This window comes from Nicotiana tabacum, chromosome 9 (genome assembly GCF_000715075.1).
Source record: "Nicotiana tabacum cultivar K326 chromosome 9, ASM71507v2, whole genome shotgun sequence".
Taxonomy (NCBI): domain Eukaryota; kingdom Viridiplantae; phylum Streptophyta; class Magnoliopsida; order Solanales; family Solanaceae; genus Nicotiana; species Nicotiana tabacum.
The window spans coordinates 45222627-45240986 of record NC_134088.1 but is presented as its reverse complement, the minus strand read 5'-3'; the positions used below and the strand labels follow the sequence as shown (position 1 = coordinate 45240986).

The 18360-nt window shown below is 40.8% G+C and overlaps 1 protein-coding gene across 1 annotated transcript; it reads left to right on the top strand.

Annotated features, from left to right (window-relative positions):
* The first annotated feature begins 295 nt into the window (after window positions 1-295).
* LOC107782324 (uncharacterized) lies at window positions 296-17907 on the top strand. The gene is made up of 4 exons (XM_016603200.2): window positions 296-669; window positions 15999-16162; window positions 16283-16893; window positions 17611-17907. The coding sequence occupies exons 1-4, from the start codon at window positions 296-298 to the stop codon at window positions 17905-17907; spliced, it is 1446 nt and encodes a 481-aa protein (XP_016458686.2).
* The last annotated feature ends 453 nt before the right edge of the window (window positions 17908-18360 follow it).

Sequence of the window (18360 nt, the reverse complement as noted above, 5' to 3'; positions counted from 1 at the left end):
ACTGATATTGTTCGAGATTCTGCTAGGAAATGATACACGTAACCACAGAAATATTTTGAAATTCGATTTTCTAGATGGCAAGTTTAACCGTCTTAATTCGTCATTCTGGCAAGTGGGACATTCAAAATTGTTATGTCGATTATTCGATTGATGGGATATTGATAAAGAAATATGCGTCGTACAATAATTTGGTTGCTTCAATTTCACATTAACTTGGCATATTTTGAGCTCAAAGTCAATTAAAATTGAATACAAAGTGGAAGAAAATTGCACGCCTATGGAAATACACAACGACATGGGTTATCGGGTGTATGTCGAGTTGAAAAAGGAGAACAGAGAATTCGGCATGTATCCATTGTGTATAACTTCAATGGATAAAGAAATTGAAGCGGAAGGAAGTTTAATACACAATGACCTAATGCAACTTGACGAAATCGCTGGGGTAAATAAATTTGAGACAGTTGATACACTTGCACTTGGGTCTTTGAACTCAGGTGAACCAATTGAGATTTTTGAACCGGAAAGGAATTTGATTATTTCAAAAACTAATAAAAAAGAGGTGATGACTGGACAAATGTATAAGGATAAGGACACATTAAAGGCGGTGATGGAGCAATATACAATTGTTGAAAGGTTTCAATTCCGAGTTGATAGGTCAAATGCTATCAGGTTTGAATGTTATCACTTACAACCACTTCACCAAATATGTTGTATTTAACTGTATGTATATGTATGCGTAATAGTTTAATAGTGTATTCATGGCAGCATGTTGTAAATACAGCAAAGTATAATGTTCTATTCATAATATATGCTCTCCTTTAGTGTTTTTAATTGAATGATGTGAAACAGTTATAGGAGAATTGAACTATTTATGTTAAGTTTGTTCATAATACATTATTTTATGCAATGTATTCAACTACTTTTTATAGTATATTTATGTAACATACATTGTATTTTATTGTATGTTTCTGTATTCAAAACTTGGTTGACAAATAAAAATGTTATGTGTCTATACCCGAATCATTTATACGAGCTGTATGTCACGACCCAATTTCTCCTATAGTCCGTGATGGTGCCTAACGTTGCCGCTAGGTAAGCCTACGATGAAGATACTACATGATTTCTTCTTTTAAACAATTTCCTAGTAATTAAACCCTATTTGTTTAGAAATTTTGAGAATTAGAGAGTCAAATGATTAAAATGAAAATAACTGAATACAAGCATAAGTATGTAAATACCCCAAAACCGTAAAGTCTACTAGAGTGTGTGCCAAGATCTGGTATCACAAGTATATGAGCACTAGTGGAATATACAAAACTCTAACTACTGTCTGAAATAACATAGACAGAAAATAAGTACAAAAGAAAGGCTCTAGGTGCTGCGGAACGACTCAGGATGCAGCTTACCACTAGGCCTCCGGGTAACGGGGGTGTGCGCCGGTATGTCCACCAGAAGCACCTGCCTCAGATCCTGCACGGTTAGTGCAGAAGTGTAGCGTGAGTACATAAACAACATGTACCCAGTAAGTATCAAGTCTAACATCGAAGAAGTAGTGACGGGAGGTTGACATCGACACTTACTATGGGCTATCAATAAAATGCGAAAATCATAAATAAGCATGGATTATGTAAGCAATTAATACAATACAGTAACAAGCAGTGAATAATAATTTCCTTCAGTAACAATAATTTCGAATCAATTTCTGTCCTTTAAATAATAGTAACTACTCAACCATAAATTAAGATCAAGTAAAAGTTAGGCTCCGAGTATTATCACACACGATTTATGCCGAGATCGTACGACCCGATCCAGAAATATACTGTGCACAGCCGAGGTTCGAACGACACGAACCATAGATGTATATATTAACCTGCCGAGGTGAATAACCCGCTCCCATGAGAGTAGTGGAACTTTACCTCGCTCGCGGAAATACTTGCGACGCGAGTGAACATAGATTTCTAAAAGTTATTATAAAATTTTCCATTCTTCCCCACATAAGAAATTTAAACGGGAGACTTTAAATCTTAAAATCCTTAATCACACCTCTAATTCAGATAATTAATATGCATGACTAACATAGTAGAGCAAACAAGGAATGGTGTAAGCCTATGACTACCCGGACATCATATAGAATATAGCTAAGCACGGACTCTCGTCACCTAGTGCGTACGTAGCTCCCACACATACACTTAACAACCACAAATACACCTAAAGGGATGAATTCCCTCTTACAAGGTTAGACAAGTGACTTACCTCGTCTCAAGGCTCACTTCCGATCCACAAATATGCTTTAAATCCTCAACTCGTCACCAAACGGCCCGAAACTAGTCAAATGTTATATAAATTAATCAATACATGTTCAAAAGTTCATAATTTAACTATTAGAGTGATTACCCAACCCCAATTAAAGAATTTCTAAAATTCACCCCGGGCCCACATCGCCGTATTCCGGAAATTTTTAAAGATAAATTTTACTCATAACCTCACGAATTCAAATATATAATTTCACTCAATTCCATAACCATCTTCGTGGTTAAATCTCATTTTTATCAAAACCTAGATTTTTCATCTAAACTCATGATTTCACAAATTTTACATGTTAAATCTACCCATAATCTATGCATTTAACTCACATTAGATAGAAATTGCTCACCTCAAATAGCTAGCGAAAATCCCTCTCTAACCAGCTCCAAAAATCGCCCCAAGAAGTGCAATAAATGACCCCCAAATGCTCAACCCCGACTTAAATGGAGTTCTTCCTTCATTGTTTTTTGCACCTACGGTGCCTCTGCCGCATTTGCGGTACCGCACCTGCGGTGCTAGGTCCGCTTCTGCGGAATTCCTTAAGCCTAGTGAGGGCCGCTTCTGCGGATGGGATTTCCGCTTCTGCGGTGCTTGAGCCGCTTCTGCGTCCTCCCCAATCACACCTGTGCGTTCACTGGTGTGCACGAAAACCCGCATCTGCGGTCCATGGCCAAAAAGCCGATTCTGCGACCCAACCCATGCACCTGCGGGCTGTCACCTGCGGCCCAAAGCTCACAGGTGCAGAGCTGGTGAGTAGCCCTTTTGAGTCTTAACTCAATCCGCGCATCGTCCGATGGTATTCGGGGCCCCGAGGCCCAATCCGAACGTACCAACAAGTTGAAATCATAAAACGAACTCGCTTGAACCCTCAGAACGCATAAAACAACATCAAATCTAAGAATCACACCTCAAACTAAATTGAATTAACCTAGGAACTTCAAGTTCTTCAACTTACTCCGAGCGCGTTGAAACATACTTAAACTACTCAAAATGATACAAAATTTTGCGTGCAAGTCGTAAATCACCATATAGAACTAATCCCGTGCTCAAAAATCCAAATGGACCTCGATCACACCAAAACCTACTCCAAACCAAATTTAAAGAACTTTAAAACCTTCAAATAGTCAACTTTCACTATTAAGCGCCGAAACGCTCACGGTTCGTCCAAAACCCGATTCGAACTTACGCCCAAGTCTAAATCCATCATATGAACCTATTGGTACCATCAAATCCCGATTCCGAGGTCGTTTACTCAAAATATTGACCAAAGTCAAACTTAGCCTTTTAAAGCCAAACTAAGGAACCAAGAGTTCCAATTTCAAACCGAACCCTTCCAAATCCCGAACTAACCATTCCCGTAAGTCATAAAATAGAAATAGCACATATGGGGAGTCTTACTTAGGGGAACGGGGTTCTAGAAAGCAAAACAACCGGTTGGGTCGTTACATTCTCCACCTCTTAAACAAATGTTCGTCCACGAACGAGTCTAGAATCATACCTAAAGTGCCGAACAAGTGTGGATATCTGATCCGCATGTCCTCATCGGCCTCCCAAGTCACCTCCTTGACTGGTTGGCCCCTCCACTGAACCTTTACTGCAAAAATCTTCTTGGACCTCAACTGGCGAACCTGCCTGTCAACAATGGTAACTGGTTCCTCTTCATAACCCAAGCTCTCATCTAGCTGAACCGTGCTGAAGTCTAACACATGCGACCTGTCGGCATGATATCTCCGGAGCATAGACACGTGAAAAACCGGATGAACTCCCGATAGACTGGGAGGAAAAGCAAGCTCATAGGCAACCTCCCCAACTCGTCTCAACACCTCAAATGGACCTATAAACCTTGGGCTCAACGTGCCCTTCTTCCCGAACCTCATGATCCCCTTCATCGGTGAGAGCTTCAAGAGAACTTTCTCGCCCACCATAAATGATAAATCACACGCCTTCTGATTCGCGTAACTCTTATGTCTGGACTGTGCAGTGCGAAGTCGCTCCTGAATCAACTTTACCTTTTCCAAGGAATCCTTCACCAAATCAGTACCATATAACTTAGCCTCGCTGGGCTCGAACCGCCCGATGGGAGAACGACATCGCCGACCATATAAAGCCTCAAATGGAGCTATCTTGATGCTGGACTGATAACTGTTGTTGTAGGCAAACTCGGCCAAAGCCAAGAATCGATCCCATTGCCCTCCAAAGTCAATCACACATGCTCTGAGCATGTCCTCTAAGATCTGAACTGTCCGCTCCGACTTCCCGTCGGTCAGCGGATGAAAAGCTATGCTGAGCTCTACCCGGGTCCCCAACTCACTCTGTACCGCTCTCCAAAAATGTGAAGTAAACTGAGGACCTCTATTTGATATAATGGAGACAAGCACACCATGCAACTGAACTATCTCCTGAATATAAATCTGGGCCAACCTCTCTGAAGTATACGTGGTCGCAACTGGAATGAAGTGTGCCGACTTGATCAACCTGTCGATAATGACCCAAACTGCATCAAACTTTCGCAAGGTCCACGGCAACCCAACTACGAAGTCCATAGTAATGCGCTCCCATTTCCACTCAGGTACAATCATCTGCTGGAGTAGGCCACCTGGCCTCTGGTGCTCGTACTTAACCTGCTAGCAATTTAGACACCTCGCGACATACTTAACTATGTCCTTAGTCATCCGCCTCCACCAATAATGCTGTCCCAGGTCGCGATACATCTTTGTAGCACCCGGATGAATAGAATACCGAGAGCTGTGTGCCTCCTCTAGGATCTTCTCCCTCAAGCCAACAACATTAGGAACACATAGGTGACCCTGGAGTCGTAGAACACCATCCTCACTGAGAATAACCTCCTTGGTACCATCCTGTAGTACCGTCTCTCTAAGAACCAACAAGTGTGGGTCATCAAACTGGCGAGCCTTGATCTTCTCGAATAGTGAAGACCGAGCGACGGCGCATGCAAGAACTCAACTGGGCTCTAAAATATCCAATCTCACAAGTCTGTTATCCAAGGACTGTATGTCCAAGTCTAGTGGCCTCTCCTCCGCTGAAATGAATGCCAAACTACCCATACTCTCCGCCTTTCTACTCAAGGCATCTGCAACTACATTCGCCTTGCCCGGATGATAAAGGATAGTAATATCATAATCCTTCAGTAATTCAAGCCACCTGCGCTGCCTCAAATTGAGGTCCCTCTGCTTGAACAAATACCGCAGGCTGCGATGATCGGTGTAAACCTCACAAGACACCCCATAAAGATAATGCCTCCATATCTTATGAGCATGAACAATCGCGGCCAACTCCAAATCATGTACATGGTAATTCTTCTCATGGGGCTTCAGCTGACGTGAAGCATATGCAATAACTCGTCCCCTCCTGCGTCAATACGAATCTCAAACCAACGCGTGAAGCATCGCAATACAAAATATACATCCCTGAACCGGAAGGCAACACTAACACCGGTGCTAAAGTCAATGAGGTCTTGAGCTTCTGAAAGATCACCTCACAATCATCGGACCATCGGAATGGAGCACCCTTCTGGGTCAATCTAGTCAAAGGTGCTGTAATATATGAGAAGCCCTCCCCAAACCGACGATAATAACCTGCTAACCCAAAAAAGCTCTTGATCTCAGTCACTGTGGTGGGACGAGGCCAACTCTGAACTGCCTCGATTTTCTTGGGATTAACCTTAATACTCTCGCTCGATACAACATATCCCAAGAATGCTATAGAATCTATCCAAAACTCACACTTGGAGAACTTAGCATCTAGCTTCTGTTCCCGTAAGGTCTGAAGCACCACTCTCAAATGCTGCTCGTGCTCCTCCATGCTGCACGAGTAGATCAAAATATCATCAATGAAGACAATGACAAACAAATCAATATATGGCCTGAACACCCCATTCATTAAATCCATGAATGCCGCTGGGGCGTTAGTCAAACCGAAGGACATTACTAGAAACTCATAATGGCCATATCTAGTCCGGAAAGCAGTCTTCGGAACATCCGAATCTCGAATCTTCAACTGATGGTACCCCGATCTCAAGCTGATCTTAGAGAATACCCTGGCACCCTATAACTGGTCAAACAAATCATCAATACGTGGCAATAGGTACTTATTCTTAATGGTGACTTTGTTCAACTGGCGGTAATCAATGCACATCTGCATAGTCCCATCTTTCTTCTTCACAAATAACAACGGTGCACCCCACGGTTATACACTCGGTCTGACAAACCCCTTTGCTAGAAACTCATCAAGATGTTCCTTCAACTCCTTCGGAGCCATACGGTACGGTGGGATAGATATAGGCTGGGTACCTGGAGCCAAATCAATACAGAAATCAATATAACGATCTGGTGGCATGCCTGAAAGATCAGAAGGGAACACATCGGTAAACTCCCGGACTACGGGCACTGAATCAATCGCCAGACTCTCTGCAGTATTATCCCAAACATAGGCTAGATAAGCCAAGCACCGCTTCTCGACCATGTGTCGAGCCTTTAGAAAAGAGATAACCCGACTAGGTGTACTGATAGACGAACCCTTCCACTCCAATCTAGGCAACTCTGACATCGCCAAGGTAACAATATTGGCATGGCAATCAAGGATGGCGTGATATGGAGATAACCAATTCATGCCCAGGATGACCTCAAAGTCGGTCATATCAAGCAACAGAAGATCCGCTCAAGTCTCGTAACCTCAGAAAGAAACAATGTAGGACTGGTAGATCCGATCTACAACAATAGAATCACCCACTGAAGTGGACACATAAACAGGAGTACCTAAGGACTCCCGAGCAACACCTAGGAAATGAGCAAACATAGATGAAACATACGACTAGATAGATCCTGGATCAAATAACACCGAAGCATCCCTACCTCAGACAGAAATAATACCTGTGATCACGGCATCTGAGGCCACTACATCTGCTCTGGCCGGAAAAACATAGAATCTAGCTGGAGCACCACCTGACTGGCCTCCTCCTGTCTGACCTCCACCTCTAGGATGACCCCTACTCACCTGCCCTCCACCTCTGGGCGGCCGGATGACTGGTGGGGCGGCTGGTGCTGTAATCATAGGCTGGTGTCCCTGTTGCACTGCCTTGCCTCGAAGTTTGGGACAAAACCTCTTCATGTGGCCAGGATCCCCACACTCATAACAACCTCTCGAAACGGCAGATTGCTGACCGGAAGCCTGACCCTGATGGCGTGAATACCCACCTGAGGAATCCTGAATGGCTGGTGGCCAGTAGGAACTCTCAGGCATAGCACTGAAGTAGGGCCGCACTGGAGCACCCCGAGGAGGCAGCAGTGTTGGATATGTGGGCCTGCTAGACTGACCCCTCACCCCAGCCGGGGCACCACTGAACTCCCCAGAATACCGAAACTGCTTATCCCTCGTAGTCTTCTCTCGACTATGCAGACGTGCATCCTCGATCCTCCGAGCTATCTCTACAACTAGCTCGTAAGAAGTCCCCATCTCAATATCTTGGGCCATAGTGGCCTGGTTAGAAGAGTGCAACCCTGCAACAAACCTCCGCACTCTCTCTACATTGGTCGGAAGTATCATAAGTGAATGGCGAGACAACTCAGATAATCTCGCCTCATAATCAGTCACTAACATCTGGCCCTGATGGAGCTGCTCGAACTGAAACTACAACTCTTCCCTCTGAGAGGGTGGAATATATCTGTCCAAAAAGGTACGTGTGAACTGGTCCCAAGTCATGGGAGGAGAACCTGCTGGTCTGCCGAGAAGATATGACTGCCACCACCTACGGGCCCTGCCCTCCAGCTGGAAAGTAGTAAAATCCACCCCATGAGACTCCAATATCCTCATGTTATGCAGTCTGTCCCTACACCGGTAAATAAAGTCCTGTGGGTCCTCGTGTCGCTCACCTCCAAAGACAAGAGGCTGTAGCCTGGTCCATCTATCCAATAACCTATGCGGATCGCCGACCGCAGCTGGTATGGGCTCAGGTATAGCTACTGCAACTGGCTGAGCTCCGCCCACGGGTAGTGCACTCGAGGTCTGATATACAACAACTGCGTGCTCTGGAGCCTGAGCGGTAGGGGTCTGTGCTCCCTCTCCCGCCTGAGACGTGGCAGGGTCTGCTGGAAATAAACTAGCCTGAGTCATAGAATCCATGAACTGTAACATGCAACCCATGACCTCCTGGAATTTCGGTGCGGACATGAAATCCACTGGGGCTGGTCTTGCTGCAGGCACCTCGCCCTGCTCCTCAATAATGGGATCCTCTACTGGATCCACTGGTGGTGTAACTGGAGAAACTCTAGGACGCCCTCGTCCTCTACCACGAACCGGAGCCCTCCCTCGGCCTCTTCTTTTAAACAATTTCCAAGTAATTAAACCCCATTTGTTTAGAAATTTTGAGAAATAGAGAGTCAAATGATTAAAATAAAAACAACTGAATGAAAGCATAAATATGTAAATGCCCCAAAACCGTAAAGTCTACTAGAGTGTGTGCCAAGATCTGGTGTCACATGTGTATGAGCAATAGTAGAATATACAAAGCTCTAACTACTATCTGAAATAACATAGACAGAAAATAAGTACAAAAGAAAGGCTCTAGGTGCTGCAAAACGACTCAGGATGCAGCTCACCACTAGGCCTTCAGGTAACTGGGGTGTGCGCCGGTATGTCCACCAGATGCACCTGCCTCAGATCCTACACGGTTAGTACAGAAGTGTAGCGTGAGTACATAAACAACATGTACCCAGTAAGTATCAAGTCTAACCTCGAAGAAGTAATGACGAGGGGTCGATATCGACACTTACTATGGGCTATAAATAAAATGCGAAAATCATAAATAAACATGAATTATGTAAGCAATTAATAAAACACAGTAACAAGTAGTGAATAATAATTTCCTTCACTAACACTAATTTTGAATCAATTCCTGTCCTTTAAATAATAGTAACCGCTCAGCCATAAATTAAGGTCAAGTAAAAGTTAGGCTCCGAGTATTATCACGCACGATTTATGCCAAGGTCGTACGGCCTGATCCTGAAATATACTGTGCACTGCCGAGGGTCGAACGACACGAACCATAGATGCATTTATTAACCTGCCGAGGCGAACAACCCATTCCGATGAGAGTAGTAGAAATTTACCTCGCTCGCGGAAATACTTGCGACGCGAGTGAACATAGATTTCTCAAAGTTATTATAAAATTCTTCCATTCTTCCCCACAGAACAAATTTAAACGGGAGACTTTAAATATTAAAATCCTTAATCACAACTCTAATTCGGGCAATTAATATGCATGACAAACATAATAGAGCAAACAAGGCATGGTGTAAGCCTATGACTACTCGGACATCACATAGAATATAGCTATGTACGGACTCTCATCACCTAGTGCGTACGTAGCTCCCCACACATACAATTCACAACCACAAATACACCTAAATGGATGAGTTCCCTTTTACAAGGTTAGACAAGAAACTTACCTCGTCTCAAGGCTCACTTCCGATCCACAAATATGCTTTAAATCCTCAACTTGTCGTCAAACGACCCGAAACTAGTCAAATGTTATATAAATTAATCAATATATATTCAAAAGTTCATAATTTAACTATTAGAGTGATTACCCAAACCCAATTAAAGGATTCCTAAAATTCACCGCCGGGCCCACGTGCCCAGATTCTAAAATTTTTTGAAGATAAATGTTACCCATAACCTCACGAACTCAAATATATTATTTCACTCAATTCCATATCCATCTTTGTGGTTAAATCCCATTTTTATCAAAACCTAGATTTTTCATCTAAACCCATAATTTTCACAAATTTTACTTGTTAAATCTACCCATAATCTATGTATTTAACTCACATTAAATAGAAATTGCTTACCTCAAATAGTTAGTGAAAATCCCTCTCTAACTAGCTCCACATATCGCCCCAAGAAGTGCAATAAATGAACCCCAAATGCTCAACCCCAACTTAAATGGAGTTCTACCTTCAGTGTTTTTTGCACCTGCGGTGCCTCTGCCGCGTTTGTGGTACCGCACCTGTGGTGCTAGGTTCGCTTCTGTGGAATTCCTAAAGCCCAGCGAGGGCCACTTCTGCAGACGGGATTTCCACTTCTGCGGTCCCGCTTCTGCGGCTTGAGCCGCAACGAAAATCCGCATCTGCGGTCCATGGCCAAATGTTCCAAAGCCTCTTCTGCGACCCAACCCACGCACCTGCGGGCTCGCACTTGCAGCCCAAAGCTCACAGGTGCGGGCACACATTGTTATATATTTCAGAGGATTGTGAATGGAAATTTAAGGCTTCTACTATTAACAAATCACAAATGTTCAAAGTGAGGGAGTTCAATGATAAGAATACATGTCCGTTTTTCATGACCCAAAACCCTAACCTGTCGTGATGGCGCCTATCGATGGTACTAGGCACGCCGATTTTTCAAAATACTTCAAATGTTTCACAAAAATAAACCAAAACCTTGATATGACATAGTTTTCATAAAGACATGAGTTAAACTCAAAATACAATGCGGAAAAATAGCCTCAAACATCGGGGTGTTACCAAGTCATGAGCATCTAAACAACCAGTCTAAGAAACAGTGTCCACAAGGGTCTGTGTCTAAATGCCAATACAGAAAAGAAAGATAACAAGAAAGGAGAGACAAGGACTGCGAACGTCGGCAACTACCTCGTGAATCTCCGATACTCAACCACGCACGAGATCAACGTCCTCCGTTACCGGATACATCTGGATCTGCACATGAAGTGCAGGGTGTAGCGTGAGTACAACCGACTCAGTAAGTAACAAAAATAAATAAGGAACTGAGAAGTAGTAACAAGCTATACAATTACTGTTCACTTCAGTAGTTTCAGCAATGAAAGTAGACATGATTCAATTTCGGCAATATAAATTAAGTCAGTTGTACATTTACTCAGTTCAGATAAACCGGATATAATATTTATTTCCAGAAGTTCAGAATAATAACATAATTCAACTAAGTGCAGAAACAAAGGAAACAAATTCAATCTTTCAAAGTAACAATCACTTAAGCTCTCAATAGCTCAGACACTTGTTTCTCAGCCCTCAATAATCACACTCAATAGGTACATGCGCTCACTGGGGGTGTACAGACTCCGGAGGGGCTCCTTCAGCCCAAGTGCTATATCACTGCGGTGTGCAGCCCGATCCAATCATATAAATAGCCATAAGGCTCGTTGTGGCATGCAACCCGATCCACAATCCATAAATAGCCATAAGGCTCATTGCGACGTGCAACCCGATCCATATACATTCAGTCCTCAGGCTCGTTGCGGTGTGCGACCCGATCCATATACACTCACATAGCTCACAGCTCGACACTCAGGCCCTATCTCAGTCACTAACCTCTCCAGCCTCTCGGATCTCAGAAATCATACAAATAAGTCCAAAAGAGATAATAACAAGTATCAACAAGAAAATAAGAGAAAACAAAGATATGACACGCAAGTAAAACTATGACTGAGTATAAGACAACAAATAGCAGTTTATTCAACAAGTACCCGAACGCTGCGGGTCCCAACAGTGATATCATATGGCCTAAGCATGGTTGCAAACATGAATGGCAGTCAAATTTCTAGAAGACAGAGGGAACATGTAATTAACAATAAGCTATTCGGCTTTACAGTCTCACGGGACGAACCAAGTCACAATCTCCCACGGTGCACGCCCACATGCCCGTCACCTAGCATGTGCGTCACCTCCAAAATAATCACATCATATCAAAATTCGGGATTTCATACCCTCAGGACCAGATTTAAGACTGTTACTTACCTCAAACCACGCAAAATCCTACTCCAAAATGCCTTTGCCCCTCGAATCAGTCTCCAAATGCCCCGAATCTAGCCACAAGACGTACAATATAATTAATGTAAGCTAAAGGAATTAATTACACAAGAAAAATACGAAATTATAAGCCGAAATCTGAAATAGGCTCAACCCGGCTCCCCAGGCCCATGTCTCGAAATCCGACGAAAGTTACAAAATTCGAAAGCCCATTCACTCACGAGGTCACTCGTACCAAAATTATCCAAATCCGATATCAAAATCTCAATCACAACTCAAAATCTTAGTTGAAGAACTTTTTTCTATTTTTCTCAATTTTTCCACCCAAATGCGAAAATAAAAGATGAAATTAGTGATAGATTAGTGGGATATAACCAAAATCAAGTGAAGAATCGTGACCCAATTGATGTCTAAAAATCCCTCAAAATCTCGTCCAAATCCGAGCTCTCAAACTCAAGTTTTGATAAAAATATCCAAACCCTCGTTTTTGAAATATTATATTCTGCTCAGGCAAATCCTTCTTCGCGAACGCGATACCCTTGTCGCGAACACGAAGACCACTCAGCTCAACCCTACGTGAACGCGGAACCAACATCGCAAATGCGTAGGCAAAAAGGCCTGGTGTTACATCCTGTACTTTAATATTTGGATGAGTTGTAGTAATCCATATGAGTTCGAAGGGATTATGTCTATTAGGAGGTTATAGAGGGTTTAAAATATTATTATTATGAGACCCTATAAGTTTACAACCTTGATATCGTTAGATATTATGTTAGTGTGGTATTTTCTTTTAAGTGGAGTATTTTAGTAAAAGTTTTATAAATATAATTTGGATAGTTACCATTATTACTATTTTCGAATATGGTAAATTATACACATAATATGAGAAAGCTTATAAATGAGATTTTCCTTATTGTAAAAATAGAAGTTATTTTCTCACAAAAGAAGGTTATGTTTTTACCATTTTAAGAATTAAGCGTACGGAAATTTGTACTCTTTATACGAGATTAGCAAAATTAGAAGTTGAAAAAATATATGTATTTTTACATGGATATTTTAATAAAATAATAGTGTATGTATTTATTTTATATAGAACCACATGACCATGATAGTAGGGTACATAAAGTGTATTAAAAGTGAGTAGTATTTTAAGTAATTTGGGATAATTCTTAATTATGTGGATAATTAAGTAATTAATAATTTTTAGTGAAAGATTAATTAATTAATTCAATATTTTGGATAAGCTTGCCAACCCCCAAAACGTGGCAGCCCCCTTTTAATGTAAGATGACTTTAAAGTCATTGTAGAGTAAGGTGGCATTTAGAGAATAGTTTGGTAGGGGACAAACTATGACACAATCACCCTCTAGTTAATTAAGGAAAATGCTTAGCTAACACATGGAACTCTATTCCTAAGGGGGAAAGATTCAGCAACGCTAATGTTGCAATAGCAACGAAATCGATTCGAAGATTTCATACAAAGTGTACCTAATGTTATCACAACGTGAAATTTCGATTCTAAGGGAGTTTGGTGTAATCCTTCTCAAGAGTATCATACAGATTTTCTCTACTCCAGGTATATTAAGACTAATCCTTTATTTTGGCATGATCCAAGTAACGATACGTAAACGTAATGCTATTTCATAAGCGTTTCTACTCTTAGCAGTTAAGGATGTCTACGTTATTCATTCTTGTAAAGCGATATTCAAGCATGTCTAAGTATGTTTCTAATTCCCTATTGATGTATTTGATAAAGATGTTAATGTTTATAATATAGTAATACATGCATCTTCATGCATATTCATTTACCACCGTGCTACGGGCGGTCGGGCAATCATGCATTTACCACCGAGCTACGGTCGGTTGGGCAGTTACCACCGATTGGGCAGTTATGTATCATTATTTACTGCCGGTTGGGCAGACATGAATATTCATTTACCACCGAGATACCATCGGTCGGGCAGTCATGCATTTACCACCGAGTTATGATCGGTTGGGCAGTTATACATTTACCACCGAGCTACGGCCGGTTGGGCAGTTACATATTTACCACTGAGCTACGGCCGGTCGGGCAGTTACCACTGATCAGTTGGGCAGTCATGCATCATAAGATATGGATAATAGTCTTAAAGAGAAGCATTGTATATATATGAGTATAATAAGTATGCATATACGGTGGCACTTTAGAGATTCAGGTTGATTCTTATATGTCTTTAATTAATGTTGACTTATTGTTATGTTTCAGTTCTGCCTTACATACTCAGTACATTATTCGTACTGATGACCTTTTGTTGGGGATGCTGCATTCATGCCTGCAGGTATAGATAATCAGTTTGACGAGCCCTCATAGTAGACGAGATTGACATTCAGCGAAAGATCGGTAAGACTCCACCTCATTCGGAGTGCAGCCGAGTGTATGAGTCATCGCATCAGAATTGTGCTAAAGACTAATGGGTAGGCCGGTACCCTGTCCCATTTGATGTCAAATAATCTTAGAGGCTTTATAGACAGAGGATCATTTTGTACAGTATGTCAGAGGCCTTGACGGCCCATATGTATTCATGTTTTAAGAAAAATGGTTCAGTAATACAGTGTTTCCCACTTATAGTTATACATTATGAGTTGTGGCCATGTTGGCCCATGATAGTTACAGAGGAAAAACAAATGAGTTATATAGTGGTTCTCTTGGGCCAGCACGGCACCGGGTGCCAGTCACGCCTACCTAGGTTTGGGGTGTGACACCTGGGGTCCCAGCCGCCTAACTTTCTCTACGCGAACGCGATGCCTTTCTCGCATTCGCGATGCACTGCCTAACAACCCGTTTGCAAATGCGTCCCCCACTTTGTGAACGCGAAGAGCAATCTTCCTCTTGCCTCTAGCTCCTCTTCGCGAATGCGGAACACCCCTCGCGAACGCGAAGAAGAAAACCAGCAATTGGGAAAACCAGAAAATATGCTATCTTTCCTAAGTACAAAATGATCCGTTAAGCATCCGAAATTCACCCGAGGCCCCTGGGACCTCAACCAAACATACCAACCAGTCCTAAAATACCATACGAACTTAGTCGAGCCCTCAAATCACATCAAACAATAACAAAATGCGAATCACCCTCCAATCTAAACTTAATAAACTTGAAACTTTAAATTTCTACAACTGATTCCGAAACCTATCAAACCATGTCCAATGGACCCCAAATTTTGCACATAAGTCATATTCAACATTACAGACATACTCCAACTTCCGGAATCGGAATCCGACCTCGATATCAAAAGGTCCACTTCCGGTCAAAATTTTCAAAAATTTAACTTTCACCATTTCAAGGCTAATTCTACTACGGACCTTCAAATTACCTTTCGAACGCGCTTCTAAATCCAAAATCACCCAACGGAGCTAACAGAATCGACAGATCTCCATTCCAGAGTCATCTTCACACAGTTCTGACTACGGTCAAAATCCTAAGACTTAACCTTCCGTTTTAGGGACTAAGTATCCCAAATCACTCCGAAACCACAACAAAACCTCCCAGCAAGTCTCATAAGCAGAAAAAGATATGGGAGAAGCAGTAAAATAGGGGATCGGGGCTAATACACTCAAAACGACCGGTCGAGTCGTTACACCATTGAAGGATAAGGTGTGTGAGCAACGTCAAGCAACTAGTAGGTTGATTGGGGGAATGATTAGGTCCAAGTTTACTAATCATAAGAGAAAATATACGCCAAAGGATATAATTGATGATGTGAAATCGGACTTTGGTGTAGATGTTAGCTACATGTTGGTGTGGTACGCTAGAGAAAAGGCAGTGAAGTTTCTTAGGGGTGAACCAACTGATTCATATAATTAAATTACTAGGGTACTTATATACACTGGATATGACATATCCTGGTTCATATATTAGAATAGAAAAATCACCTAAAAATGAGTTCATGTATATGTATATATCGTTGTATGCTTTTATAAAGGGGTTCGATTACTATAGACCCATCGTCATTGTGGATGGCAACCACCTAAAATCAACATACACAGGAACATTCGTCTCTGCTAGCACGTTGGATGGTGCAGGTTAGTCAGTTAAAAAAAAAATACATTCAAGCCTGATTAACATAAAATATTCTATTTTGACTTTTTTAATACAACTTAAATGATACTTTTTTTTTTATCTATATGCAATTGTATTTACAGGACATATATTGCCCCTAGCATATAGTGTTGTTGATTCAGAAAATGATGCTGCTTGGTTGTGGTTCTTTGAGCAATTTAAGATGACTTATGGTGAGCGAGAAAACATGTGCATCGTTTTAGATAGGAATGAGAGCATAATCAAATATCTATCGAGAGTATATCCTACGGTACCCCATTTTGCTTGTATATGGCATCTATGGAACAACGTATATAAGAAATTCAAAGAGAGTCATGTAAGATTGAGCGAGGTATACTTTTCAATGGCAAAAGCATACATCCAGGATGAGTTTGATAGTCTAATAGAAAAGGTGGAGAAGGTTGATATTCGGATTAAAGATTACTTGGAACTAGTTGGATATGAAAAATGGGCTAGATTGTATGCACCTGTTAACCGGGGATGGACCATGACGTCAAATATTGCTGAGTCAATTAATTCGGCACTTGTATCAGCTAGAGAATTGCCAATATACGACTTCCTAGAAGAAGTTAGGAAGATGTTTGGACGTTGGAATTGGAACGATCGAAAAGAAGCTTCACACACGTACACAACGCTTGGGAGAAAATATCAGGAGATCCTTAAATTGAATGAGGCCCTATCTACCCGAATGACTGTAAGTTTTATTTTGCTATAAGTACTTGCCTTGAAAAAATTATGATATATGAATACTTCATGTATTTATGCCTAATACAACCTCTATTATTAACATACTGCCTGCCTTTTTTATATTAACACTAGTGCATGTATTCTGTTGTATCAAACAGGTATTCTATTGTATTAAATGGTTGTATTAACTGCATATTATATGTTGATAATACATGTTGCTACAGCTGTATTTCATTGGTTATATTCAATAGTTTTATTTTTGTATAGATAAATTTCACGGTATTTCACATATAAATGTATTCGCATTAATATTCGGTCAGATAAATAATGTCTGTATTCACTATATTTTAATGTATTTGACATATAAATATATTCACCTAGTGCCTGCCTTTTTTATAACAACACTAGTGCATGTATTGTGTTATATCAAACGACTGTGTTTAATGCATATTATATGTTGATAATACATGTTGCTACAACTGTATTTTATTGGTTATATTCAATGGTTTTATTTTTGTATTGACAATATTTTAGTGTATTTCACTGTATTGCACAAATAAATTTATTCACTTTAATATACTGTCAGATAAATAGTGTTTGTATTCAGTATATTTTAAATGTTGTATTTCTTGTATACATGTATACTATATTTAATATGTTTGGTCATTGACAGATACACGAATTGTACCAATGTCCACAACTTATATTTCTCTGTTTAATGTAGGTTGTACCATCGACTGAACGCTTGCACATGGTGAATGATGAAGGAAGGAATTACACCGTTTGCCTCCTAGATAAAACTTGCAGTTGTGGGCGGTTCCAAGTTGACGAATTACCATGCCCACATGCTTGGGGTGTCTTGAAGAGCAAGTTTCTAATGCCGGAAGATTATTGCTCGGACTATTATAAACCAAAGTCTATTATAATAACATACGAGGTGCCCGTGTATCCACTGCCTGACCGAAGGGAATGGAATATACCAGCACATATATCAGAGGAAGTTATCTTACCACCCAAATAGAAAAGACCTTCTGGAAGGCCAAAGAAGAAGCGCAATAAGCCGTTAAGTGAATTGCTTCAGAAAAAAAATCAGTTTGTGTTCTGATTTTAATTACTACAATAACTATGTCATAGATTTGTGTAAGTTTTCTATTACATATTTCGTGTTCTGAACGCTATTATATTTCGTGGTATCTTTACAAAATGATTTATTTACATGTATGAAGTATAGTAGAACATGTATTCATAAAATACATGCGTGTACATTCAAAAAATAAATTGAAAACATACGTAATTCAAGTCCAAAAAAACTTCTGAAAAATTAATACAACTATGTGGAAGATTATACTAATACATAAATACAGTAGAATATAAACGTAGAAAATAAAAATAAAATATAATCATTGAATATAGATAATTTAGAAATATAATAAATGCAGTAAAATACAATGAATACAACAATGTCTATCATTTA

What these genes read in the sequence shown, in the direction of transcription:
- LOC107782324 (XM_016603200.2), top strand. Translation starts at nt 296, where the DNA reads ATGGGTTATCGGGTGTATGTCGAGTTGAAAAAGGAGAACAGAGAATTC. An exon ending in GATAGGTCAAATGCTATCAG is followed by an intron (nt 670 to 15,998) that starts GTTTGAATGTTA and finishes TTCATATATTAG; the next exon opens with AATAGAAAAATCACCTAAAA. An exon ending in CCCTATCTACCCGAATGACT is followed by an intron (nt 16,894 to 17,610) that starts GTAAGTTTTATT and finishes TGTTTAATGTAG; the next exon opens with GTTGTACCATCGACTGAACG.